Here is a 27805-nt window from a genome sequence, read left to right on the forward strand (position 1 = left end):
TTCCCTCTTTCCAAGACATTGACCAGTAAAATGAATGGTGCCATTCAAAACTATAACTCGTCCTGCAAAAAAAAGACTCATAGGTGTATGTCTATGGAAAAATGAAAAAGTTATTGCTCTTGCAAGAAAGAGAGCAACAAATGAACACTCAAAAAAACAGAAAATTGCCAGGCCAGATCAAGCATGGGCTAACAAAGATAACACCACACTGGGATATCACAACACAATAAAGTAGAACTTGACATTTTTCTTGACGTTGATCAATAGCTTGTGAAATGTTAAATTATCTTAATCCTCTTAAGTGAGATAACCTTCTGTGACAAGTTATCAAGATGGTGCATCAAAAGTCAAGTTAACCCCTTAATAACATCTGACGTACTAATACGCGTCTGTGCCCTGGGACTTAAGAGCCAGACCCGTATTAGTACGTCATCGCGATCGCGCGCGCACACAGGCTGTGCGGGCGCGATCGCCGCCGGGTGTCAGCTGATTGTCACAGCTGACACCCGGTACTATGTGCAGGGAGCGGTCACGCACCGCTCCCAGCACATTAACCCCCGCGATGCTGCGATCGAAGTCGATCGAAGTCGATCGCGGCATTGCGGGGGCAAGGGGAGGTGATCGGCGATACTCACCTCCTCTTCCGGCTTCCAGCGCAGTCTGCAAAGGCTTCCCGGGTGTTGCCATGACGACCCGATGTCGTCATGACAACATCCGGGTCACCAGAGAGCAGGAAGATTGCTTGGACATGCGCAGTGCATCTCCAAGCAATCTTCACACTGTGCACTTCTGACAGCCTTCATGGCATAGGGATGGTGCTCCATTCCTGTGCCATGCAGGCGATCAGAAAAAAAAAAGTGAAAGTCCCAGAGTGGGACAAAGTAATAAAGTGTATAAACTGTGTGAAAGTGGGAAAAAAAAAAAAAAAATGTGCAAAAATATTATAAAAAAATTAAAAAAATAATACACCAAAAATAAAAATATAATGTACCCATCAATAAATATTATTATAAAAAAAATAAAAAAAAACAATAAAAGTACACATATTTGGTATCGCCGCGTCCGGAACAACCTGACCTATAAAACTGTCCCACTAGTTAACCCCTTCAGTGAACACGGTAAAAAAAAAAAAAAACAAGCAAAAAACAATGCTTTATCACCATACCGCCAAACAAAAAGTGGAATAACACGCGATCAAAAAGACGCATATAAATAAAAATGATACCGCTGAAAACGTCATCTCGTCCCGCAAAAAACAAGCCGCCATATAGCTCCATCAGCCGAAAAATAAAAAAGTTATAGCTCTCAGAATAAAGCGATACTAAAAAATATTTTTTTCTATAAAATAGCTTTTATTGTGTATAAGCGCCAAAACATAGAAAAATGATACAAATGTGGTACCGCTGTAAACGTACTGACCCGAAGAGTAAAGCTGCCTCATCAATTTTACCACACGCGGAACAGAATAAAAAAAAAAAAAAAAAAACAATTCCTGAATTGTTGGTTTTTGTTTATTCTGCCTCCCAAAAATCGGAATAAAAAGCGATCAAAAAATGTCACGTGCCTGAAAATGGCACCAATAACAACGTCAAGTCATCCCGCAAAAAACGAGCCGTCACATGACTGTCTGCCAAAATCTGGAAAAATTATAGCTCTCAAAATATGGCGATGCAAAAACTAGATTTTACAAAAAATGCGTCTTTTAGTGTGTGACAGCTGTCAGTCATAAAAACCCCATATGATTCTGGCATTGCTGTAATCACACCGACCCGAAGAATAAAGTCGTCTAATCACTTATACCGCACAAGGAACGGCGTCAAAAATAAACTCTTGAGTTAGGATTGGGCTAGGGTTAGGGCTGGGTTTGGGGCTAGGGTTGTGCTGGGGCTAGGGTTGTGCTGGGGCTAGGGTTGTGCTGGGGCTAGGGTTGTGCTGGGGCTAGGGTTGTGCTAGGGTTAGGGCTGGGGTTGGGATTTTTTTCAAAAGTAAGAAAAAAAGATGACGATATGGCGACTAGTGTTGAGAGCAAGTGCTCGCTACTTGAGTTTGCATCGGGTGCTCTGGTATGCATTTAGTATCGTGGGTATTTGAGTGACATGCTCGAGTCTCTGCCCCATATGCTTCGCGGCCAAAAAACTTTACGGGGATTGCCTGCCATGCACGAGCGATCCCCGCATGTTTTTTTTTGGGTGTATAATAACCGTGAAACATGCGGAGCAGGGACTCGAGCATGTCACTCGAGCACACGCTGTACATGGTGCATACCTGAGTACCCGATGCAAACTCAAGTAGCGAGCACTTGCGCTCAAGAATAATGACAACTTATTCAATATGATGACCTAATGTAAACAAATAATGTGCCGTACCTCTGGGTTCAAAATGTTCACTATACACCTTAATAAAATCTTTGAGGGGTATAGTTTCCAAAATGGGGACACTTGTGGGGGAGCTCCACTGTTTAGGCACATCACGGGCTCTCCAAACGCGACATGGTGTCCGCTAACAAATTGAATGGAAAATCGGCTCAAATTGTTAGCGGACGCCATGTTGCGTTTGGAGAGCCCCTGTGTGCCCAAACATTGGAGCTCCCCCACAAGTGACCCCATTTTGGAAACTAGACCCCCCAAGGCACCTATCTAGATGCATAGTGAGCACTTAGAACCCCCAGGTGCTTCACAAATTGATTCGTAAAAATGAAAAAGTGAAAATAAAACACTTTTTCATTTTTATGAATCAATTTGTGAAGCACCTGGGGTTCCAAGTGCTCACTATGAATCTAGATAGGTGCCTTGGGGGTCTAGTTTCCAAAATGGGGTCACTTGTGGGGGAGCTCCAATGTTTGGGCACACAGGGACTCTCTAAATGCAACATGGTATCCGCTAACAAATTGAATGGAAAATCGGCTCAAATTGTTAGCGGACACCACATTGCGTTTGGAGAGCCCCTCTGTGCCCAAACTTTGGAGCTCCCCCACAAGTGACCCCATTTTGGAAACTAGACCCCCCAAGGCACCTTTCTAGATGCATAGTGAGCACTTGGAACCCCCAGGTGCTTCACAAATTGATTCGTAAAAATGAAAAAGTGAAAAAAAAAACACTTTTTCATTTTTATGAATCAATTTGTGAAGCACCTGGGGTTCCAAGTGCTCACTATGAATCTAGATAGGTGCCTTGGGGGGTCTAGTTTCCAAAATGGGGTCACTTGTGGGGGAGCTCCAATGTTTGGGCACACAGGGACTCTCCAAATGCAACATGATATCCGCTAACAAATTGTCGGCTCAAATTGTTAGCGGATATCATGTTGCATTTGGAGAGTCCCTGTGTGCCCAAACATTGGAGCTCCTCCACAAGTGACCCCATTTTGGAAACTAGACCCCCCAAGGCACCTATCTAGATGCATAGTGAGCACTTGGAACCCCTAGGTGCTTCACAAATTAATTCGTAAAAATGAAAAAGTGTTTTTTTTTTCACTTTTTCATTATTACGAATCAATTTGTGAAGCACCTGGGGGTTCCAAGTGCTCACTATGCATCTAGAAAGGTGCCTTGGGGGGTCTAGTTTCCAAAATGGGGTCACTTGTGGGGGAGCTCCAAAGTTTGGGCACAGAGGGGCTCTCCAAACGCAATGTGGCGTCCGCTAACAATTTGAGCCGATTTTCCATTCAATTTGTTAGCGGATACCATGTTGCATTTAGAGAGTCCCTGTGTGCCCAAACATTGGAGCTCCCCCACAAGTGACCCCATTTTGGAAACTAGACCCCCCAAGGCACCTATCTAGATGCATAGTGAGCACTTGGAACCCCTAGGTGCTTCACAAATTGATTCGTAAAAATGAAAAAGTGTTTTTTTTTTCACTTTTTCATTATTACGAATCAATTTGTGAAGCACCTGGGGGTTCCAAGTGCTCACTATGCATCTAGAAAGGTGCCTTGGGGGGTCTAGTTTCCAAAATGGGGTCACTTGTGAGGGAGCTCCAAAGTTTGGGCACAGAGGGGCTCTCCAAACGCAATGTGGTGTCCGCTAACAATTTGAGCCGATTTTCCATTCAATTTGTTAGCGGATACCATGTTGCATTTAGAGAGTCCCTGTGTGCCCAAACATTGGAGCTCTCCCACAAGTGACCCCATTTTGGAAACTAGACCCCCCAAGGCACCTATCTAGATGCATAGTGAGCAGTTGGAACCCCCAGGTGCTTCACAAATTGATTCATAAAAATGAAAAAGTGTTTTTTTTTTCACTTTTTCATTGTTACGAATCAATTTGTGAAGCACCTGGGAGTTCCAAGTGCTCACTATGCATCTAGATAGGTGCCTTGGGGGGTCTAGTTTCCAAAATGGGGTCACTTGTGGGGGAGCTCCAATGTTTGGGCACACAGCAGCTCTCCAAACGCAACATGGTGTCGCTAACAATTTGAGCCAATTTTGCGTTAAATTTGTTAGCGGACACCATGTTGCATTTAGAGAGCCGCTGTGTGCCCAAATATTGGAGCTCCCCCACAATTGACCCCATTTTGGAAACTAGACCACCCAAGGCACCTATCTAGATGCATAGTGAGCACTTGGAACCCTCAGGTGCTTCACAAATTGATTCATACAAATGAAAAAGTGTTTTTTTTTTCACTTTTTCATTGTTACGAATCAATTTGTGAAGCACCTGGGGGTTCCAAGTGCTCACTATGCATCTAGATAGGTGCCTTGGGGGGTCTAGTTTCCAAAATGGGGTCACTTGTGGGGGAGCTCCAATGTTTGGGCACACAGGGACTCTCTAAATGCAACATGGTGTCCTCTAACAAATTTAACGGAAAATCGGCTCAAATTGTTAGCGACACCATGTTGCGTTTGGAGAGCCGCTGTGTGCCCAAACATTGGAGCTCCCCCACAAGTGACCCCATTTTGGAAACTAGACCCCCCAAGGCACCTATCTAGATGCATTGTGAGCACTTGGAACCCTCAGGTGCTTCACAAATTGATTCATAAAAATGAAAAGGTGTTTTTTTTTTTCACTTTTTCATTGTTACGAATCAATTTGTGAAGCACCTGGGGGTTCCAAGTGCTCACTATGCATCTAGAAAGGTGCCTTGGGGGGTCTAGTTTCCAAAATGGGGTCACTTGTGGGGGAGCTCCAAAGTTTGGGCACACATGGGCTCTCCAAACACAACATGGCGTCCGCTAATTATTCAAGCAAATTTTACAATCAAAAAGTCAAATGGCGCTCCTTCCCTTCCGAGCCCTGCCGTGCGCCCAAACAGTATTTTTTCCCCAAATATTGGGTATCTGCGTGCCCAGGGGAAATTGCACAACAAATTTTGGGGTCCATTTTTTCTTGTTACACCTGTGAAAATAAAAAAAATTGGGTCTAAAGTAACATTTTTGTGAAAAAAGTTAAATGTTCATTTTTTTCTTCCACATTCAAAAAATTCCTGTGAAGCACCTGAAGGGTTAATAAAGTTCTTGAATGTGGTTTTGAGCACCTTGAGGGGTGCAGTTTTTAGAATGGTGTCACTTTTGGGTATTTTCTGTCATAAAGACCTCTCAAAGTGACTTCAAATGTGATGTGGTCCCTAAAAAAATGGTTTTGTAAATTTTGTTGGAAAAATGAGAAATCGCTGGTCAACTTTTAACCCTTATAGCTCCCTAACAAAAAAAAATTTTGGTTCCAAAATTGTGCTGATGTAAAGTAGACATGTGGGAAATGTTATTTATTAACTCTTTTGTGTGACATATCGCTCTGATTTCAGGGCTTAAAAATTCAAATTTTGAAAATTGCAAAATTTTCAAAATTTTCGCCAAATTTCCGTTTTTTTCACAAATAAACGTAAGTGATATCGAAGAAATTTTTCCACAATCATGAAGTACAATATGTCACGAAAAAACAATCTCAGAATCAGGGGGATCCGTTGAAGCGTTCCAGAGTAATTACCTCATAAAGTGACAGTGGTCAGAATTGTAAAAATTGGCCCGGTCATTAACGTGCAAACCACCCGCGGGGCTTAAGGGGTTAAAGAGTAACTGTCATTATAATTTTTATTTCATAAATCAATAGTACTCATGAAAATAAGAAACTTTGTAATATATCTTATGAGAAAAATCATTCTCATTCTCTTCCTGGACTGATCATTCATTTTCAAAATTCTCAATTCTGGGGTAAAATTTGTATTCAATGAATACAGATTATTACATTACTGAGATAAGAATTTACAGCTGCTACTGATAAGACTATGTAGAGGGTAGGAGCTAGAGGCAGAGCTCCTCCCTCCTACTTTCCTCTACATAGAATCTTATCTGCAACTGTAATCTCCTAGTTCAGTAATGTAAAAATAGGTCTTCACAGAATACAGATTTTACCCCAGAATTTAGAAATTTGAAAATGATTGATCAGTCCTGGATGAGAAAGAAGCAGATTTCTCATAATGTTTCTTATATTCATGTGTACTATTGATTTATGAAATAAAAATTAAAACGGCGGTTACTATTTAAATTTGGCCACATCTGTATCTCCAGTGTTAAATCAGAAAGACAGGGTGGAAAGCAGTGTGAACAGCCTCTTCTTACCTCAGCACCACTGGTATCTCCTGTATTAGTTCAGAAAGGCAGGGTGGACAGCAGTTTGAGCAGCCAATTCTTACCTCAGCACCACTGGCATCTCCTGTATTAGAACAAAAAGACAGGGTGGACAGCGGTGTGAGCAGCCTCTTCTTACCTCAGCACCACTGGTATCTACAGTATTAGATCAGAAAGACAGGGGGGGGCAACAGTGAGACTAGCCTCTTCTTACCACAGCACCCCTAGTTTCTCCAGTATTAGATCAGTAAGATAGGAAAGACAGCAGTGTGAGCGGCCTCTTCTTTCCTAAGCACCCCTGGTATCTTTAGTATTAGATAAGAGTATAAAGTCGCAAGTCACTACACATTAAGGTTGGGTGGGTAGCACTTACTATTGCATTTGCTCACAGGCACCTGTACTATTAAAAAGGAATTTGTCTGCAGGTTTTTGCTATGTAATCTGACAGCACCATGAGGTACCGATAAAGATCTTGTTTCCAGTGATGTATCATTTAGTTTACTGGGTACTGTTATGTTCTGCTACCAAAGCTAAGGAAAGAGAGGAGATCTGTCCCTACTATAGGACTCAGCTGAATCCCTACGATGTAACAGGGAACCTGATCCTGCGATCAGACCTGCTAAAGTCCTAATCTAGTCTGTACGGAGACCTATAGATGTGGGGAGGGAATCCCTACAAGTACTAAGGACTGGGAGGAATATGGGACACCTCCTAACAGAAATAGTAGCAGACAGACGAACAAACAAAATAGATAGAACATAGAGGTCCGTAGACCAAGCAAACTAACAGAGTTAGATACAGAGCACAGGCTAGCTAGAAAGTAGATATACAATGAAGTCCAGCAAAGCCAGAAGGGCGGAGCAGGATTAAATAGGCCAACAAGGTCATGTGACCAGCAAAGGAAAAAAACCTAACAGCAAGGTTCTAACAGTACCCCCCCTTCTAAGAGGATCCTCCGGATCCCCTAGGACCAGGCTTATCAGGAAATCTCCTGTGAAACGCTCTGATAAGTCTGGACGCGGAAACATCATCTGACCTCACCCAAGAGTTATCCTCGGGTCCGAAACCTTTCCAGGCCACAAGATACTGCAAACTACCTCTATACCGTCTAGAGTCAAGGATGCGAGAAATTTCATATTCCCCGTCCTCCACCACCGGATGAACAGAGGCAGAGGCGTCACCATCCGACACAACAGCTTTTTTTAACAGAGAGACATGAAAGACCGGATTAATTCTCCAGGAGGTAGGAACCTCCAACCTAACAGCAGATTGGTTGACAACCTGAAGCACCTTAAAGGGCCCTACAAACTTGGGACCCAATTTCTTAGAAGGAATCCTCAACCGCAGATTCCTAGAGGACAACCAAACCATGTCACCAACAGCGAACAAAACCTCCTGTCGTTTCCTATCAAAGTAGTCTTTAGATTTTCTGTTGGCCTCCTGAAGATTACCACGCACATCCGTCCAAACTCTTTCCAAATCACCGGAAAAATTCTCCTCCTCAGGCACGGCAGATCCCAACTTGGAGAACGACCCAAACGACGGATGTCTCCCAGAACAACAAAAAAAAGGCGAACAACCAGCAGAAGAAGATGTATGATTGTTCAGAGCAAATTCGGCAAGTGGCAGAAACTCAGACCACCCCTCTTGATTGTCTGCCACAAAACAACGCAAGAACTGCTCAACATCCTGGTTTTTCCTTTCTGTCTGGCCATTAGATTCAGGATGATATCCGGACGAAAACGACAAATGAATTCCCAACCTGTCACAAAAGGCACGCCAAAAACGAGCCACGAACTGAGGACCCCTATCAGAAACAATGTCAGTAGGAACGCCATGAAGTCTGACAATTTACTTGACAAAGGCCTTAGCGAGAGTTTTAGCGCAGGGCAGTTTGACGAAGGGAACCAAGTGACACATCTTGCTAAAACGGTCCACGACCACCCAGATGACAGTAAAACCCTCAGAGGGGGGAAGGTCAGTTATAAAGTCCATAGCCAAATGTGTCCAAGGAGCACTGGGGACCTCCAAAGGACAAAGCAACCCCGCAGCAGGAGTATGTGAGGACTTAGATCTAGCACATATAGTACATTGGCGCACCCACTTAATGACTTCCTTCTGCCATCCAGGCCACCAAAAACTGCGACCCACCAGTCTCTTGGTCTCAGAGATTCCGGGATGACCTGCCAACCGAGATTCGTGACACTCAACAAACAAATCTCTCCTAAAGGTCCCAGGCACAAACAACCTCCCATGAGGAGTGTTAGATGGGGCATTCTCCTGAGCTTTAAGAATCTCATCTTCCAAAACGGAGTCTAAAGCAGCTATCACAACACCTTCTTGTAAAATGTTTTCCTCTTTCTCAGCACCGACTATGGGAGAAAAACTGCGAGACAAGGCATCCGCCTTAACATTCTTAGTACCAGGGATGTAAGTAATGGAGAAATTAAACCGCGAGAAAAACAGTGCCCACCTAGCCTGACGGGCATTCAGGCGCTTGGCAGCATCAAGATATATCAGATTTTTATGATCCGTAAGAACCTGAACGGGAAATTCCGCACCTTCCAAGAAGTGGCGCCAGTGTTCAAATGCGAGTTTAATAGCCAATAATTCCCGATTACCAATATCGTAATTCAATTCAGTCTCCGAAAATTTTTTTGAAAAAAAGGCACAGGGATGTAATCCATCCCCGTTATCCTGAGACAATACTGCGCCAACCCCCACAGAGGAAGCATCAACCTCAACCAAAAACGGCCTAGTAACATCAGGCTGCATAAGGATGGGAGCAGAGGTGAACCTCTCTTTGAGATACACAAAAGCTTCAATGGCCTCAGAAGACCACTGAACCGCATCAGCACCTTTCCTGGTGAGATCAGTCAGAGGTTTGACAATACTAGAAAATTTTTTTATGAATTTTCTATAGTAATTGGCAAAACCCAAAAACCTCTGTATCGATTTCAAACCAATAGGCCTAGGCCATTCCTGCACAGCCTGAACCTTAACCGGATCCATCTCAAAACCTTTGCTGGAGATAATGTAGCCCAAAAAACTAATTCTCTGTACAGCGAACTCACATTTCTCCAGCTTAGCAAAAAGCGAATTGTCCATTAATAACTGTAATACCTCACGCACGCTCCGCCAATGAGACTCCAGATCTGGCGAATAAATCAAATTGTCATCCAAATACACAACCACATTTTTACCGATCAAAGGTCTAAGGATGTCATTAATCAGATTCTGAAAAAATGCAGGAGCATTAGTAAGACCAAAAGGCATAACCAGATTCTCAAAATGACCCACAGGAGTGGTAAAAGCAGTCTTCCATTCATCACCCTCCTTCATGCGCAACAGATTGTATGCCCCCTTAAGGTCAATTTTAGAGAACCACTTGGCCCCCAATAACTGGTTAAACAGATCAGGAATCAATGGCAGTGGGTAAGGATTGCGTACCGTAATTTTGTTAATCTCACGAAAATCCAGACAAGGACGTAAACCGCCGTCCTTTTTTTTTACAAAAAAAAATCCAACAGCCACAGGAGACTTAGAGGGCCTAATGTGACCGGCGGCCAAACTTGTCTGTATGTATTCCTCCAAAGCCTTCCTCTCAGGAATAGTAAGGTTAAATAAACGACTCTTAGGAAGAGTCGCTCCAGGGACAAATTCAATAGAACAATCATAGTCTCTATGGGGAGGCAAAACCTGCGATTCTTTCTCAGAAAAAACTCTCCAAAAATCCTGAATAGGAACAGGCAATTCTCCCCTATCCAAAGCTGCAATACGCCCGTTACAACACTTGTCATAACATTTATGGCTCCAGGATTTAATTTCACTGGTAGACCAATCCAGTACAGGATTGTGAAATTTTAACCAGGGCAAACCCAATATTACTGGAGAAGGCAAGTTATTCAACACTACCAAATCCAATTTCTCATGGTGAACACCATTAATAGTGAGAGGAAATTCACTGACCTTGAGAGTAATATTCTTCAAAGGGGAACCATCCACAGAAACCACAGCAATGGGGGATGATAAAGGTTCAGGTTTTAAATTGAGTTTTTCCACGAATCCCCCATCAATTACATTCAGTGTAGACCCGCAATCAACAAACACCCGAAATTCCATTAATTTTTCCTGAGCAATCGTGGAAGCAGCTAAAAATATACCCTTGGAATTTAAACAGGCAATACGGGCGTGACTGACCATTTTTTTTTCTTTCTTCATACGAAGCTCACAGCCTTTAATCAAATGACCAGATTTTCCGCAATAGAAACACAAGCCTTCCGAAAAACGACGGTCTTTTTCTTGAGAGCGAGGTGCCACCGATCCAATCTCCATCGGTTCACCACTGTTAGTACACACATTATCATAACCAGAAACTGACATAGCAGAGGATTTGCTCTCATTAACCCTAGCACGCAGTCTTCTATCCACCCGTATAGCTAATTGCATAGCCTGTTGCAAATCCTCAGGTGTAGGATAAGCAATTAGCAGGTCTTTAACCCTTTCACTGAGCCCAGCAAGAAATAGACTTTTCAGAGCAGAATCGTTCCACCCTGTTTGAGTGGACCAACGACGAAAATGTGTACAATATTTTTCCACATTACCTGATCCTTGTTTTAAACGTCTCAACTCAGTCTCAGCTGATGCGACACGGTCAGGATCATCATATAATAGTCCCAAAGCAGAAAAAAAACTATCCACTGATCTGAAGCATGAATCACTAGGTTGCAAAGAAAAGGCCCACTCCTGAGGCTCTTTGCGCAAAAGTGACATTATGAACCCTACGCGCTGAGATTCATCCCCAGAGGACTTAGGTCTCAAACGAAAATACAATAAGCAAGCATTTTTAAATGAAAAAAATTCTCGGTGTTCACCAAAAAATAAATCCGGCAAACATACCTTAGGCTCCAAGAAATGTGCTCCAGGACAGTTACTCACGTGCTGACGGAGCTCGGCCACCTCCAGAGAGAGTCCCTGCAGGCGATGAGCCAAATCCTGAACCGACACCATGATGGAACAGAAAAATCTTTCCTTAGAGAATTTGCTGGCTGGACTTACTGTTATGTTCTGCTACCAAAGCTAAGGAAAGAGAGGAGATCTGTCCCTACTATAGGACTCAGCTGAATCCCTACGATGTAACAGGGAACCTGATCCTGCGATCAGACCTGCTAAAGTCCTAATCTAGTCTGTACGGAGACCTATAGATGTGGGGAGGGAATCCCTACAAGTACTAAGGACTGGGAGGAATATGGGACACCTCCTAACAGAAATAGTAGCAGACAGACGAACAAACAAAATAGATAGAACATAGAGGTCCGTAGACCAAGCAAACTAACAGAGTTAGATACAGAGCACAGGCTAGCTAGAAAGTAGATATACAATGAAGTCCAGCAAAGCCAGAAGGGCGGAGCAGGATTAAATAGGCCAACAAGGTCATGTGACCAGCAAAGGAAAAAATACCTAACAGCAAGGTTCTAACAGGTACAACAGTTATGATAGAGTCACAGTTTTTTCTGCTACAGATTGAGCAGAGCTCAGTTGCTGAGCTGTGAATAACTTCGCCCCCACACCACAGCTTTCTGTGTACTTTGTATAGTGACAGAGATCAGTGCTGGGGACAGAGTTGGACTAACCTTCATGTGTCAAATTGTCCTGTAATGATAATCTCCTGCTGATAAAGCACATTGTATTAAAACAGCAACACACAGCCCACTGACACATCGCTGTAAAGAAGGTCTCTGCTCCTAAATTATGCTGCTCTAAGATTACATAGCAAAAACCTTCTGACAGATTCCCTTTAACATTCTAGGACATACAGGTGTTTCTCACAAAATTGGAATATCATCAAAATGTTAATTTCTTTCAGTTCTTCAAAACAAAAAGTGAAACTCTTATATTATATAGTCATTACAAACAGAGTGATCTATTTCAAGTGTTTATTTCTGTTAATGTTGATGATTATGGCTTACAGCCAATGAAAGCACAAAAGTCATTATCTCAGAAAATTAGAATACTTTATAACAACAGCTTGAAAAATGATTTTAAAATCCGAAATGTTGGCCTAATGAAATGTATGTTCAGTAAATGCACTCAATACTTGGTCGGGGCTCCTTTTCCATCAATTACTGCATCAATGCGGCGTGGCATGGAGGCAAACAGCCTGTGGCACTGCTCAGGTGCCCAGGTTGATTTGATAGCAGCCTTCAGCTCGTCTGCATTGTTGGGTCTGGTGTCTCATCTTCCTCTTGACAATACCCCATAGATTCTCTATGGGGTTAAGGTCAGGTGAGTTTGCTGGCCAATCAAGCACAGTGATACTGTTGTTTTTAAACCAGGTATTGGTACTTTTGGCAGTGTGGTCAGGGGCCAAGTCCTGCTGGAGAATGAAATTTCCATCTCCAAAAAGCCTGTTGGCAGAGGGAAGCATGAAGTGCTCTAAAATTTCCTGGTAGACGGCTGCGCTGACTTTGGTCTTGATAAAACACAGTGGACCTACACCAGCAAATAACATGGCTCCTCAAACCATCACTGATTGTGGAAACTTCACACTAGACCTCAAGCAGCTTGAATTGTGTGCCTCTCCACTCTTCCTCCAGACTCTGGGACCTTGATTTCTAAATGAAATGCAAAATTTACTTTAATCTGAAAACAACATCTTGGACCACTGAGCTACAGTCCAGGTCTTTTTCTCCTTGGCCCAGGTAAGACCCTTCTGGCATTGTCTATTGGTCATGAGTGGCTTGACACAAGGAATGCGACACTTTTAGCCAATTTAGATATGTCTGTGTGTGGTGGCTCTTGAAGAAATGACTCCAGCAGCAGTCCACTCCTTGTGAATCTCCCCCAAATGTTTGAATGGCCTTTTCTTAACAATCCTTTCAAGGCTGTGGTTATCCCAGTTGCTTGTGCACCTTTTTCTACCACGCTTTTTCCTTCCACTCAACTTTCCATTAATATGCTTGGATACAGCACTCTGTAAACAGCCAGCTTCTTTAGCAATAACCTTTTGTGGCTTACCCTCCTTGTGGAGTGTGTCAATGACTGCCTTCTGGACATCTGTCAAGTCAGCAGTCTTCCCCATGATTGTGGAGCCTACTGAAACCGACTAAGTGACCATTTTAAACACGTAGGAAGCCTTTGCAGGTGTTTTTTGTTAATTATTCTGTTACGGGTCCGGGTGGTGGAACCTCTGTGCTGGGATACAAGGAAGGACCAGAGGGGCGTAACTAAGCGCCTACTCGGACGGACCCTGGCCACACGGCGGCTTGGTCGACTCCGTGAACCAAGGGGGGATTGGGCAGGGGAACCAGGTGCCACTCTGGGACCGACCTTCTGTGAGAGCAGGCGACTCCCACAGGTCAGGTGGCTGAGGCTGACAGGTACAGTGGCAGGTAGCTTGACGGGTGATCTGGGTAGGCAAGCAGGCGGGTACGGCTGGTAGCTAGACAGGTGATCCGGGTAGACAAGCAGGCGGACACAGCAGGTAACCTGACAGGTGATCCGGGTAGGCAAGCCAGCGGGCACAGCAGGTAGACAGGCTTTCGGGCACGGCTGACAGACAGACTGGCGGGCACGGCTGATAGACAGGCTGGCGGGCACGGCTGAAAGATAGACTGGCGGGCACGGCTGATAGACAAGTGGCGAGCACGGCTGATAGACAGGCTGGCGGGCACGGCAGACAGACAGGCGGGCACTAGAACCTGAGGGCTGAGGAGAGTGTTAGCACACAAACAACAACCTTAGACAGGCACCTCCATTTTGGAGGAGGTGCTTAATATAGGAGTGGTCCTCCGGCCATTAGCCAGGGACTCTTTAGGAAGAGGGAGGAAGCGCGCGCCCTAAGCACAGTGCCCGGGAAGCTGCGCGCGATGCACGCAACAGCATCAGGGGCAGGGGAGCTGGAGGACGCCGGACCGGGACTGCGGCGGTGAGGGGAACGGCGTCTCTGCCCGGCAGGAGGCAGAGACGCCGACGCTACAGTACCCCCCCTTTACGCCCCCTCTTCTTTAGGCCCGCAAGAAATTTTTCAAGACGAGGGGCATGAATGTTCTCCCTGGGCTCCCAAGACCTCTCCTCAGGATCAAACCCCTTCCAATCCACAAGAAAGAAAGTCTTTCCTCTTACCCTCTTGATGGCTAAAATGTTCTCTACCTCAAAGACATCCTCAGCGGAGACTGGAGCTGGAGCGGTACCTGGATCATCATTAAGGACAACAAGTTTGAGGAGAGACACGTGAAAGGAGTTGGGAATCCGTAAGGAGGCCGGGAGTTTCAGCTTGTAAGCCACTGGATTTATTTGGTTCAGAATCTCGAACGGACCGATGAACCGCAGATCCAACTTATATGATGGTATCTTGAGACGGACATATTTGGAGGAAAGCCAGACCTTGTCTCCCGGGTGGGAATTGAGGCGGATCCAGACGTCTCTTATCAGCATGCTTCTTCATCCGCTCAGTGGACTGAAGAAGCGCAGATCTAGTGTCCTCCCAAATCACAGAAAATTCACAGACGAGAGACTCCACGGCAGGATTGTCCACTGAAGCGGAGATGGGAAATGCAATTCAGGGGTGTTGACCATAGACCACAAAAAACGGAGACTTAGCAGAAGGAGGTCTGCTCAAAGAGGCGTTTCTCGTACTTAGCATACAGGCGATTCTTCCGGAGCCTCAGCAGTACCTGACGAACATCCCTCCGGTGAGAGGGCAGATCAGGGGAGAACACCAAGATATCGTCCAGGTACATCACCACGGGGGAATACAGGAGATCTCGAAAGATATCATTTACCAACTCCTGGAAGACAGCTGGAGCATTACAGAGACCAAAGGGCATCACGCGGTATTCGTAGTGACCATCCCGGGTGTTGAATGCCGTCTTCCACTTGTCTCTCTGGTGGATCTGGACCAGATTGTACGCTCCACGCAGGTCGAGCTTAGTGAAGACCTTTGCGCCCTTTAGGCGGTCAAACAGCTCCAAGATGAGAGGCAGGGGGTACTTATTCTTGTTGGTAATCTGGTTTAGGTCCCTATACACTGTGTGCGGAATTATTAGGCAAGTTGTATTTTAGAGGATTATTTTTATTATTGATCAACAACTATGTTCTCAATCAACCCAAAAGACTCATAAATATCCAAGCTTAATATTTTTGGAAGTTGGAGTGTTTTTTTTTAGATATGGCTATCTTAGGAGGATATCTGTTTGTGCAGGTAACTATTACTGTCCCGAATTATTAGGCAACTTAATAAAAAACAAATATAATCCCATCTCACTTGTTTATTTTCACCAGGTAAACCAATATCAGTGCACAAAATTTAGAAATAAACATTTCTGATATGCAAAAACAAAAACCAAAATAATTAGTGATCAATATAGCCACCTTTCTTTATGATGACACTCAACAGCCTTCCATCCATAGATTCTGTCAGTTGCTTGATCTGTTTTCGATCAACATTGCGTGCAGCAGCCACCACAGCCTCCCAGACACTGTTCCGAGAGTTGTACTGTTTTCCCTCCCTGTAGATCTCACATTTTATGATGGACCACAGGTTCTCTATGGGGTTCAGATCAGGTGAACAAGGGGGCCATGTCATTATTTTTTCTTCTTTTATACCTTTACTGGCCTGCCAAGCTGTGGAGTAGTTGGATGCATGTGATGGAGCATTGTCCTGCATGAAAATCATGTTTTTCTTGAACGATACCGACTTCTTCCTGTACCACTGCTTGAAGAAGTTGTCTTCCAGAAACTGGCAGTAGGTCTGGGAGTTGAGCTTCACTCCATCCTCAACCCGAAAAGGTCTCACAAGTTCATCTTGGATGATACCAGACCATACCAGTACCCCACCTCCACCTTGCTGGCGTCTGAGTCGGAGTGGAGCTCTCTGCCCTTTACTGATCCAGCCTCTGGCCCATCCATCTGGCCCATCAAGAGTCACTTTCATTTCATCAGTCCATAAAACCTTTGAAAAATCAGTCTTAAGATATTTCTTGGCCCATTCTTGACGTTTTATCTTATGTTTCTTGTTCAAAGGTGGTCGTTTTTCAGCCTTCCTTAACTTGGCCATGTCCCTGAGTATCGCACACCTTGTGCTTTTTGATGCTCCAGTAACGTTGCAGCTCTGAAATATGGCAAAACTGGTGGCGAATGGCATCTTGGCAGCTTCACGCTTGATTTTGCTCAATTCATGGGCAGCTATTTTGCGCCTTTTTTGGCCAACACACTTCATGCGACCCTGTTGGCTATTTGCCATGAAACGCTTGATTGTTCAGTGATCACGCTTTAAAAGTTTGGAAATTTCAAGACTGCTGCATCCCTCTACAAGACATCTCACAATTTTGGACTTTTCTGAGCCCGTCAAATCTCTTTTCTGACCCATTTTGCCAAAGGAAAGAAAGTTGCCTAATAATTAAGCACACCTTATATAGGGTGTTGATGTCATTAGTCAACAACCCTCCTCATTACAGAGATGCACATCACCAGATTTACTTAATTGGCAGTTGGCTCTCAAGCCTATGCAGCTTGGAGTAGTACAACATGTATAAAAAGTATCATGTGAGGAAAATACTCATTTGCCTAATAATTCTGCACGCGGTGTAGTCGATACAAGGGCAAAGAGAGCCGTCCTTCTTCTTGACGAAGAAGAATCCTGCTCCAGCCGGAGAGGTGGATTTCTGGATAAATCCCCTAGCAAGATTTTCTTCAATGTATTCAGACATGGCATGGGTCTCAGCCAGCGACAAGGGGTAGATTCGCCCGCGAGGAGGTGAAGCACCAGGTATTAGGTCGATGGGGCAATCATACAGCCTATAAGGTGGTAGTATCCCTGCTTCCTTTTTATCAAAAACGTCCACATAGGACCAGTCGGGTGCTGGCAGGCCAGGTAGGTTAGCCAGAGTAGACGGGGGTCGAGCAGACAGGTCTTATGGCATTCCTGCCCCCTACGGAGCACCTCTCCCGAGCTCCAATTCAGGACGGGCTCATGTCTCTGTAACCAAGGCAGGCCAAGCAAGATGGGATGGGAGACACCGGACAGTACGTAAAAGGAGATCTTCTTCGAATGCAGCATTCCCCCACCTGAAGGGTTACCGGCTCAGTGAGCAAGAAGATGGTCTCAGGGAGAAGCTTTCCATCCACAGAGGAAACTGCTAAGGGGTCCGCCAGACGTATGGTAGGAATCTGAAAACGCTCCACAACGGCCTGTTGGATGAAATTCCCAGCAGCTCTGGAATCCAGATGGGCAGTCTCGAAGAAGCGGGTCTCACCACTGGAAATAGAAACAGACAGAGTCAAGGACGGAGAGGATTTACTCTTGCCTAGGACGACCTCTCCGAGCGGTCCTAGACACTGGAGTTTCCCGGCCTCACCGGGCAAGAGTGGATCTGATGCTCAATATTGCCACAATAGAAGCAACTCCCCTCGGCACGACGGGTCTCCTGGCGGGACTTGACCATCTTGACTTGGTCAATTTGCATCGGCTCTGGAGAAGACACCCGGGGGAGTGCAGGTTGCAAGACTGGACTTTGGAAGACGGGAGCGAGGCGCGGAGGTCTCCTCTCACGGGTCATCTCCTTAGCGCATTCCAGGAAACGGATGTCAATCAGGGTTGCTAATGACACCAGGTCGTCCAGGGAGGGAGGTATGTCACGACCGGCTAGCTCATCCTTGATCCGTCCGGAAAGGCCCTCCCAAAAGGTGGACACCAGGGCCTCATTGTTCCAGGCAAGTTCAGATGCGAGGGTTCGGAAATGTACGGCATGCTGGCCCACAGTAAGACTCCCTTGGCGGAGTCGGAGAAGTGAGAAGGCAGTAGAAGATTTTCGTCCGGGCTCATCGAACACCTTCTGGAAGGCCGCGAGGAAAGCCTGAAGATCGGACACCTCCAACAGAGGGTTAAGCCACGCCAACGCCTCTCCAGTGATGTGAGACATGATGAACGCCACCTTGGCCCGGTCGGAGGTGAACTGGTGTGCCAGGAGTTCAAAGTGCAGCGTGCACTGATTTATGAAGCCCCGACATAGGGCCGGGTCACCAACATAACGTGGAGAAGCAGATAGCCGGGGTCCAAAGCCAGATGCCACAGAGCCACTGGGTTGAGGTGCCGCCGGAGCAGGCGCCGCTCGGTTAGAGGCGGACACAGTCTGGGTGGACAGCACGTCCAAGCGGGAGTTGACTGTCCGCAGGTAGGATAGGATAGTATCCTGTTGGGCTTTCTGGCGATAGACCTCTTGGTACAGGTCTTAGAGCGAAGGAGCCTGGGAACCACCGGATTCCATGGCCTGTGCAAACTGTTACGGGTCCGAGTGGTGGAACCTCTGTGTTGGGATACAAGGAGGGACCAGAGGGGCGTAACTAAGCGCCTACTCGGACTGACTCTGGCCACACGGCGGCTTAGTCGACTCCGTGAACCAAGGAGAGACCGGGCAGGGGAACCAGGTGCCACTCTCTGGGACCGACCTTGTGTGAGATCAGGCGACTCCCACGGGTCAGGTGGCTGAGGCTGACAGGTACAGCAGCAGGTAGCTTGACGGGTGATCCGGGTAGACAAGCAGCCGGACACAGCAGGTAACCTGACAGGTGATCCGGGTAGGCAAGCCGGCGGGCACGGCAGGTAGACAGGCTGGCGGGCACGGCTGATAGACAGGCTGGCGGGCACGGCTGATAGACAGGCTGGCGGGCATGGCTGACAGACAGGCGGGCACTGGAACCTGAGGGCTGAGGAGAGTGTTAGAACACAAACAACAACCTTGCACAGGCACCTCCATTTTGGAGGAGGTGCTTAATATAGGAGTGGTCCTCCAGCCATTGGCCGGGGACTCTTTAGGCTGGGTGCCCACGTAGCGTTTTTCAAGCGTTTATGCTGCGGAATTTCCGCAGCGGAAACGCTTGTGAAACGCTAGGTAATCCGCACCCCATGGTCCCCAAGGGGATTCCGCATGTTCTATGCACATGCTGCGGATTTTTCCGCAGCGTTTATGCTGCGTACAAAAATCCGCAGCATGTCATTTAATTTTGCGGAAGCGCAGCGGAACTCCCGCCATTGACTTGCATTGAAACGCATAGAAACCGAGACTGTACATTTGTACAAGCGGCTTCTATGTGTCTCTATGTGCGGATGGTACCCAGTTCTGGAGGAGAGGAGACTCTCATCCAGACCTGGGTACCATTGTACCTGTAAAAAAAGAATAAAATAACAAATAAAGTTTATACTCACCTTTCCGAAGGCTTTACTCTGAATGCCGGCATCGCTTGAGGACCTGCGGTGACGTCACACCGCAGGCCCTTCACCTCTCTGTCTCGCGATATGCCGGCAGCCGGGAACCAGACAGGAACGAGCGCTGCTGCACACACCGGGGCCTCGGGGGTGAGTATAGCTTTATTTGTTTTAATTTTTACGGTTCACACTGTATAAATCCATGTCGTTTGCATGGATTTATATAGTGTGACCTAGTTGTCAAGCACTTTCCAAGTGATGCTATCGCCTGGAAAGCGCTTGTCAATCTGCATGCGGAAACGCATGTGAATCCGCATGTGGATCCGCATGTATTCTGCAGGAAAAACGCATGCACAATCTGCATGCGTTTTTTCTGCCAGGGAGATGCAGAAATGCTGCAGAAATGTTCTGCTTCATTTCTGCATCGTGGGCACATAGCCTTAGGACGGTGCGAGTGGCCCCTTTAAGAGGGAGGAAGCGCGCCCTAAGCACAGTACCCAGGAAGCTGCGCGCTATGCGCACAACAGCAGCATCAGGGGCAGGGGAGCTGAAGGACGCCAGACCGGGACCGCGGCGGTGAGGGGAACGGCGTCTCTGCCTGGCAGACGCTACATATTCTAATTTACTGAGATAATGACTTTTGTGTTTTCATTGGCTGTAAACCATAATCATCAACATTAACAGAAATAAACACTTGAAATAGATCACTCTGTTTGTAATGACTATATATAATATATGAGCTTCACTTTTTGGATAAAATAACTGAAATAAAATAACTTTTTGATGATATTCTAATTTTGTGAGAAGAACCTGTATTATCTACTTAGGCTTAAAGAAATGTGTTTATCTAATTAAAGGTATTTATAAATTTGTAGTCACATTTCTTTTATTTTTTTTTCTATTTCCTGAGAATCTGGGAAGAGATCCTTTCTTTTATCTTTCATGTCGTCAGGATGCAAGAAGGCTCACAAAGTTCTATTTGATAACTTTGCATTTACAGTAGTATTACTGAAGTAATTTTATTCTTTTCCTCCATGGTGTTAACAGATGGAAAACTTCAATGGGAAGAGGAAGCAAAAGTAAACAGACTAAAGAGCAATGAGGTAAAATCTCAATATATCAGGAGATTCTACATTCTTTTTTTACCTATTTGGTGTAAAATCCCAGGTTATGCCAAGTTCACACCATGTTCAGGCAGAATGTTTTGAAGAAGGTGCCCCGACTTTTGCAGTTAAAGGCATCCAGCTGCTACTGACATTCATTACAAAGTACATGTACTGTATTCACATATACTTTCTTTAAAAATACAATTATATTTGCTGCACTGTTAATACAGCTTAGGCAATAGCACATCGAGGTAGTAAATATTCGGTAAACATATGCCAGCAGGATGCTCTTTTGGCATCAACCAAGATCACATTAGACCAGACCTAGGCAAAATGCGGCCTGCGAACCACATGCAGCCCTCTGGCTGTTCAAGTCCGGCCTATGAACCGAGACAGCGAAAGGGCTGAAACAGTGGCCCACATATATAAGAGGCTATGTGGGGGCACATGCTGTCTATAGGGGGCCTACTTGGGGCACGTGCTGTACATTGAAGGCTATGTGGGGGCTCATACTGTACATGGGAGGTTATGTGGGGGCTCATACTGTATATCAGAGGCTTCATGGGGCACATTCTGTATATCACAGGCTACGTGGAGCACATGCTGTATATCAAAGGCTATGTGGCGCACATGCTGTATATCAGAGGCTATGTGGGGCACATGCTGTATATCAGAGGCTACGTGGGGCTCATACTGTATATCACAGGCTACGTGGGGCACATGCTGTATATCAGAGGCTGCGTGGGGCTCATACTGTATATCACAGGCTACGTGGGGCTCATACTGTATATCACAGGCTACGTGGGGCACATGCTGTATATCAGAGGCTACATGGGGCACATGCTGTATATCAGAGGCTACGTGGGGCTCATACTGTATATCACAGGCTACGTGGGGCACATGCTGTATATCAGAGGCTACGTGGGGCTCATACTGTATATCACAGGCTACGTGGGGCTCATACTGTATATCACAGGCTATGTGGGACACATGCTGTATATCAGAGGCTACATGGGGCACATGCTGTATATCAGAGGCTACGTGGGGCTCATACTGTATATCACAGGCTACGTGGGGCTCATACTGTATATCACAGGCTACGTGGGGCACATGCTGTATATCAGAGGCTACATGGGGCTCATACTGTATATCACAGGCTATGTGGGGCTCATACTGTATATCACAGGCTACGTGGGGCTCATACTGTATATCACAGGCTACGTGGGGCACATGCTGTATATCAGAGGCTACATGGGGCTCATACTGTATATCACAGGCTACGTGGGGCTCATACTGTATATCACAGGCTACGTGGGGCACATGCTGTATATCAGAGGCTACGTGGGGCTCATACTGTATATCACAGGCTACGTGGGGCTCATACTGTATATCACAGGCTACGTGGGGCACATGCTGTATATCAAAGGCTATGTGGGACACATGCTGTATATCAGAGGCTACATAGGGCACATGCTGTATATCAGAGGCTACATGGGGCACATGCTGTATATCACAGGCTACGTGGAGCACATGCTGTATATCAAAGGCTATGTGGGACACATGCTGTATATCAGAGGCTACATGGGGCACATGCTGTATATCAGAGGCTACGTGGGGCTCATACTGTATATCACAGGCTACGTGGGGCTCATACTGTATATCATAGGCTACGTGGGGCACATGCTGTATATCAGAGGCTACATGGGGCTCATACTGTATATCACAGGCTACGTGGGGCTCATACTGTATATCACAGACTACGTGGGGCACATGCTGTATATCAGAGGCTACGTGGGGCTCATACTGTATATCACAGGCTACGTGGGGCTCATACTGTATATCACAGGCTACGTGGGGCACATGCTGTATATCAAAGGCTATGTGGGACACATGCTGTATATCAGAGGCTACGTGGGGCTCATACTGTATATAGGAGGCTGTGTGTGGGCTCTTACGGTATATAGGGGGCTGTGTGTGGGCTCTTACGGTATATAGAGGGCTGTGTGTGGGCTCAAATGGTATATAGGGTGATGTCAGCATACTTAATTCTGCTCAATAGTAAGTCATACTATTGATATTAATGTAAAATAATTATAATTAATATATTAATATTGAGTAGAATTAATTTCAGCCTATTGATTCAGCCCTCTACAACAGTCACGGTCTCTCATGTGGCCTCTCAGGAAAATTAATTACCCACTCCTGCATTAACTTCTGCATTAACCCCTGCATTAGACAGTTAGGGAGAAGTCCCTGACTTTGTTTTTCTAGGCTGATCAATCTCTTTATGAATGATAGACAGCATTTAGCAACAGATAAAGCTTTGTAATAAGAAAGTACTAATTTAGGAGACCATAGAACATGTGTGTTCTGTGGAAAGGTTTCCTGGTATCTTATCTTTGTTGATCCCTGAGCATGAGAAATCCACAATCAATGGATTCAGCGGACAGCAGAGGAAACCTATCTAGATCTTTTGCTGCCACCTACTGGTGTTAAAAGGTTGTAACTGTAACAAAATAAGCAGGCTATAATAAAAAAGAATGAAAAAAAAGAATAAATAAAAAGAATGAACTTAATAACCTATTGGTATAACAATAGAGAAAGGTGTACTAAGTGTCTGGCAACCTAGACATGGAATGAACATGGAATTTGTGTAGATTATAGGGGAATTAACACATATGCTATATAAACAGGTGTATATCAAATTCCTGGTGCTTGTTAGGTGGGGAATGAACGTGGAATATATATATTTTATAGTGGAATGAACACATCAAATATACACAGATGTAAATTGTATTCTCCATGCTTATTAAACAGTGAATAAACATCGAATAGGTGCAGATTATAGTTTAATGAACACAGATGCCATGTACAATGCTGAGCAAAAGGGTAACAATGTTTTGAACTTTTGACTTTCAGGCTCCATATCTCACCATCCACTACTGCTCCGAACGTGAGACTACCATCATTTTATAGATAATAATCTTGGCTATCTCATACATAAATTAGACATGCAAGGATTTAGCATTTTATTAGTTATGCAGATTCTTGTCATGTCACTGCTAATTACTGTTTTGCGCCTGGTAGTGGAAAAATCTTTTTCTTCCTGTATACTACAAAATACAACCTGTTCTCACATTCCCTAATAGCTCAGTGTGTTATTAGGTTGATTCCCAATCAAAGGGTCACTGGTTCGAATCGAGGAGCAGCCATGAAGAAGATTTTCCAAGAAAAGAGAAACAGCATCATCCTGCTCATCAATAGCGTCTCTCGGCCAAGAAAATTGCTAAACTGCATCATGTGAGTGCCATGATAGTTTGAAGAATATGAAATAAAGTCTGTCCATTCAACAACCATGAGGTGGATGTCCCGGCAGCATATCAGAGTCAACAAGTTGGCTCATCACAAGGTCTATCAGTTCTGGCGCGACAAACACGGCAGTGGAGGTTGCTCGTATGCTTCGTAATAGTGAGATCACAGACATCCATGCAAGCACCATGCATTACACAAGTCTGGAATGGTGGCCTGAAAAAAGGCAAAGAAGCTTCAACTTCAATATTGCCATAAGAAGCGTTGGCTTGAGTTTGCAAAACAGTATGAAAAGTGGACAGTAGAAGATTGGAAACATGTGATGTGGAGCTATGAGACGAAAGTCAATTGACTAGGCTCTGATGGGTGCAAATGTGTCTGGAAGAAGCAAGGGAAAGAGGGGCTAACAGATTGAGAAATTGAAGGAACTGTCAAGTTTGGTGGAGGAAGCCCGATGATATGGGGTTGTTTCACAGGTGTTGGATACTTGACCAGGATCAATGGAGGTCTCAAAGCTGAGCTACAGTTATATGAAAAAGTTTGGGCACCCCTATTAATCTTAAGCTTAATGTTTTATAAAAATTGGTGTTTTTGCAACAGCTATTTCAGTTTGATATATGTAATAACTGATGGACACAGTAATGTTTCTGCCTTGAAATGAGGTTTATTGTACTAACAGAAAATGTGCAATCTGCATTCAAACAAAATTTGACAGGTGCATAAGTATGGGCACCTCACCAGAAAAGTGACATTAATATTTAGTAGATCCTCCTTTTGCAAAAATAACAGCCTCTAGTCGCTTCCTGTAGCTTTTAATGAGTTCCTGGATCCTGGATGAAGGTATTTTTGACCATTCCTCTTTACAAAACAATTCCAGTTCAGTTAAGTTTGATGGTTGCCGAGCATGGACAGCCCTCTTCAAATGATCCCACAGATGTTCAATGATATTCAGGTCTGGGGACTGGGATGGCCATTCCAGAACATTGTAATTGTTCCTCTGCATGAATGCCTGAGTAGATTTTGAGCGGTGTTTTGGATCATTGTCTTGCTGAAAGATCCATCCCCTGCGTAACTTCAACGTTATCACTGATTCTTGAACAGTATTGTCAAGAATCTGCTGATACTGAGTGGAATCCATGCGTCCCTCAACTTTAACAAGATTCCCAGTGCCGGCATTGGCCACACAGCCCCAAAGCATGATGGAACCTCCACCAAATTTTACTGTGGGTAGCAAGTGTTTTTCTTGGAATGCTGTGTTTTTTTTTTGCCGCCATGCATAACGCCTTTTTGTATGACCAAACAACTCAATCTTGGTTTCATCAGTCCACATGACCTTCTTCCAAAAAGAAATTGGCTTCTCCAAATGTGCTTTTGCATACCTCAGCCGACTCTGTTTGTGGCGTGCTTGCAGAAACGGCTTCATCACATCACTCTCCCATACAGCTTCTCCTTGTGCAAAGTGCGTTGTATAGTAGACCGATGCACAGTGACACCATCTGCAGCAAGTTGATGCTGCAGCTCTCTGGAGGTGGTCTGAGGATTGTCCTTGACTGATCTCACCATTCTTCTTCTCTGCCTTTCTGATGTTTTTCTTGGCCTGCCACTTCTGGCCTTAACAAGAACTGTCCCTGTGTTCTTCCATTTCCTTACTATGTTCCTCACAGTGGAAACTGACAGGTTAAATCTCTGAGACGGCTTTTTGTATCCTTCCCCTGAACAACTATGTTGAATAATCTTTGTTTTCAGATCATTTGACAGTTGTTTTGAGGAGCCCATGATGCCACTCTTCAGAGCAGATTCAAACAGGAGAACAACTTGCAAGTGGCCACTTTAAGTAGCTTTTCTCATGATTGCATACACCTGGCTATGAAGTTCAAAGCTCAATGAGGTTACAAAACCATAAAAAGTGCTTTAGTAAGTCAGTAAAAAGTAGGTAGGAGTATTTAAAACAAGAAAATGATAAGGGTGCCCATACTTATGCACCTGTCAAATTTTGTTTGAATGCAGATTGCACATTTTTTGTTAGTACAATAAACCTCATTTCAAGGCAGAAACATTACTGTGTCCAACAGTTATTACATATATCAAACTGAAATAGCTGTTGCAAAAACACCAATTTTTATAAAACATTAAGCTTAAGATTAATAGGGGTGCCCAAACTTTTTCATATAACTGTATATGTGAGCATCCTACAAGATGAGTTACTTCGTACACTCAAGTACTATGGGTATGAAAAGGATGACATAGTGTTCCAGCAGGACAACGACCAGAAGCATACGTCAAGATTGGTGAAGAAATGGTTCAATGACAAGTACAGGTGCTGGATTGGCCTCCCCAGACCTCAACCCAATCGAACACTTGTGGGTAGAGTTGAAGAAAAAGCTGTATACATACCCAAGTGAGTCGACTAGTATGCACCAACTTTGGGAACATGTTGGTACATACTGGTCGACCTGAGATCAGATTTCGCTTGAGACATGCTTGAATCTGATCGAGAGCAAGCCCAGATGGTTTCATGCAGTGTTAAAAGCCAAAGGTGGATTTACAAAATAATAATAATATTAAAAATTTGATTTTAAGGAGCAAAACAGTAACAATGCAGTGACATGACAAAAATCTGCATTATGAGATAGCCAAAATGATTGTCTATAAAATGATGGTAGTCTCACGTTCGAAGCAGTAGTGGATGATGAGATATGGAGCCTGAAAGTCAAAAGTTCAAAACATTGTTACCCTTTTGCTTGTCACTGTAAATAAGTGCTATATAAATTATTGAATCCCCTATGCTTGTTACGTGGGGAATGAACATTGAATATATACAAATTAAACTGGAATGAACACATCCTGCATGAACAGATGTCTATTGTATTCGCTGAGTTTGTTAGATGCTGAATGAACATGGAATACAGTATATGCAGATTATAATGGAATGAACAGATATGTTACGAGTCCGGGTGGTGGAACCTCTGTGCTTCGGTGCAAGGAGGGACCAGAGGGGCGTGACTAAGTGCCTACTCGGCCTCACACGGCGGCTTAGTCGACTCCGTGAACCAGGGAGGGACCGGGCAGGTGAACCAGGTGCCACTCTGGGACCGACTGTGTGTGAGAGCAGGTGACTCCCACGGGTCAGATGACAGGAACTGACCGGTACAGCGGATGAGCACGGCAGGAAGGCAGATAGGTGGTCCGAGTAGATCAGCAGGCAGGTATGGCAGATAACTGGCAGGTGCTCCAGGTAGGCTGGCTGGCACGACACGTAACTGGCAGGTGCTCCAGGTAGGCAGGCTGGCGGGCACGGCATGTAACTGGCAGGTGCTCCAGGTAGGCAGGCTGGCGGGCACGGCAGGTTACTGGCAGGTGCTCCAGGTAGGCAAGCTGGCGGACCCGGCAGGTAACTGGCAGACTGGCGGGCAGAACTATTAGACAGACTGGCGGACTGGACTGTAGACAGACTGGTGGGCTGGACTGTCAGACAGACTGGCGGGCTGGACTGACTGGCAGCGGGACCTGAGGGCTGAAGCAAGTGTTAGCACACGGAACAACAACCTTGCACAAGCACCTCCATTTTGGAGGAGGTGCCTTATATAGGAGAAGTCCTTCGGCCATTGGCCGGGGACTCTTTAGGACG

At 45.1% G+C, this 27805-nt stretch overlaps 1 protein-coding gene and 1 long non-coding RNA gene across 2 annotated transcripts in view; one reads left to right on the plus strand and one right to left on the minus strand.

Annotated features, from left to right (window-relative positions):
- NFATC4 (nuclear factor of activated T cells 4) overlaps positions 1-27805 on the plus strand; it is a 172254-nt gene that overhangs the window by 129743 nt on the left and 14706 nt on the right. The window contains exon 7 of the mRNA XM_073671152.1: positions 20810-20865. Within this exon, the coding sequence (XP_073527253.1) occupies positions 20810-20865 (56 nt within the window). The remainder of the gene's footprint in view (positions 1-20809; positions 20866-27805) is intronic.
- LOC141256225 (uncharacterized) overlaps positions 1-27805 on the minus strand; it is a 320798-nt gene that overhangs the window by 30911 nt on the left and 262082 nt on the right. The gene's annotated exons all lie outside the window — the stretch shown is intronic.

Source organism: Phyllobates terribilis, unplaced genomic scaffold, assembly GCF_046119375.1.
Source record: "Phyllobates terribilis strain yellow unplaced genomic scaffold, ASM4611937v1 Scaffold_1__5_contigs__length_1240528914, whole genome shotgun sequence".
Classification (NCBI taxonomy): Eukaryota; Metazoa; Chordata; class Amphibia; order Anura; family Dendrobatidae; genus Phyllobates; species Phyllobates terribilis.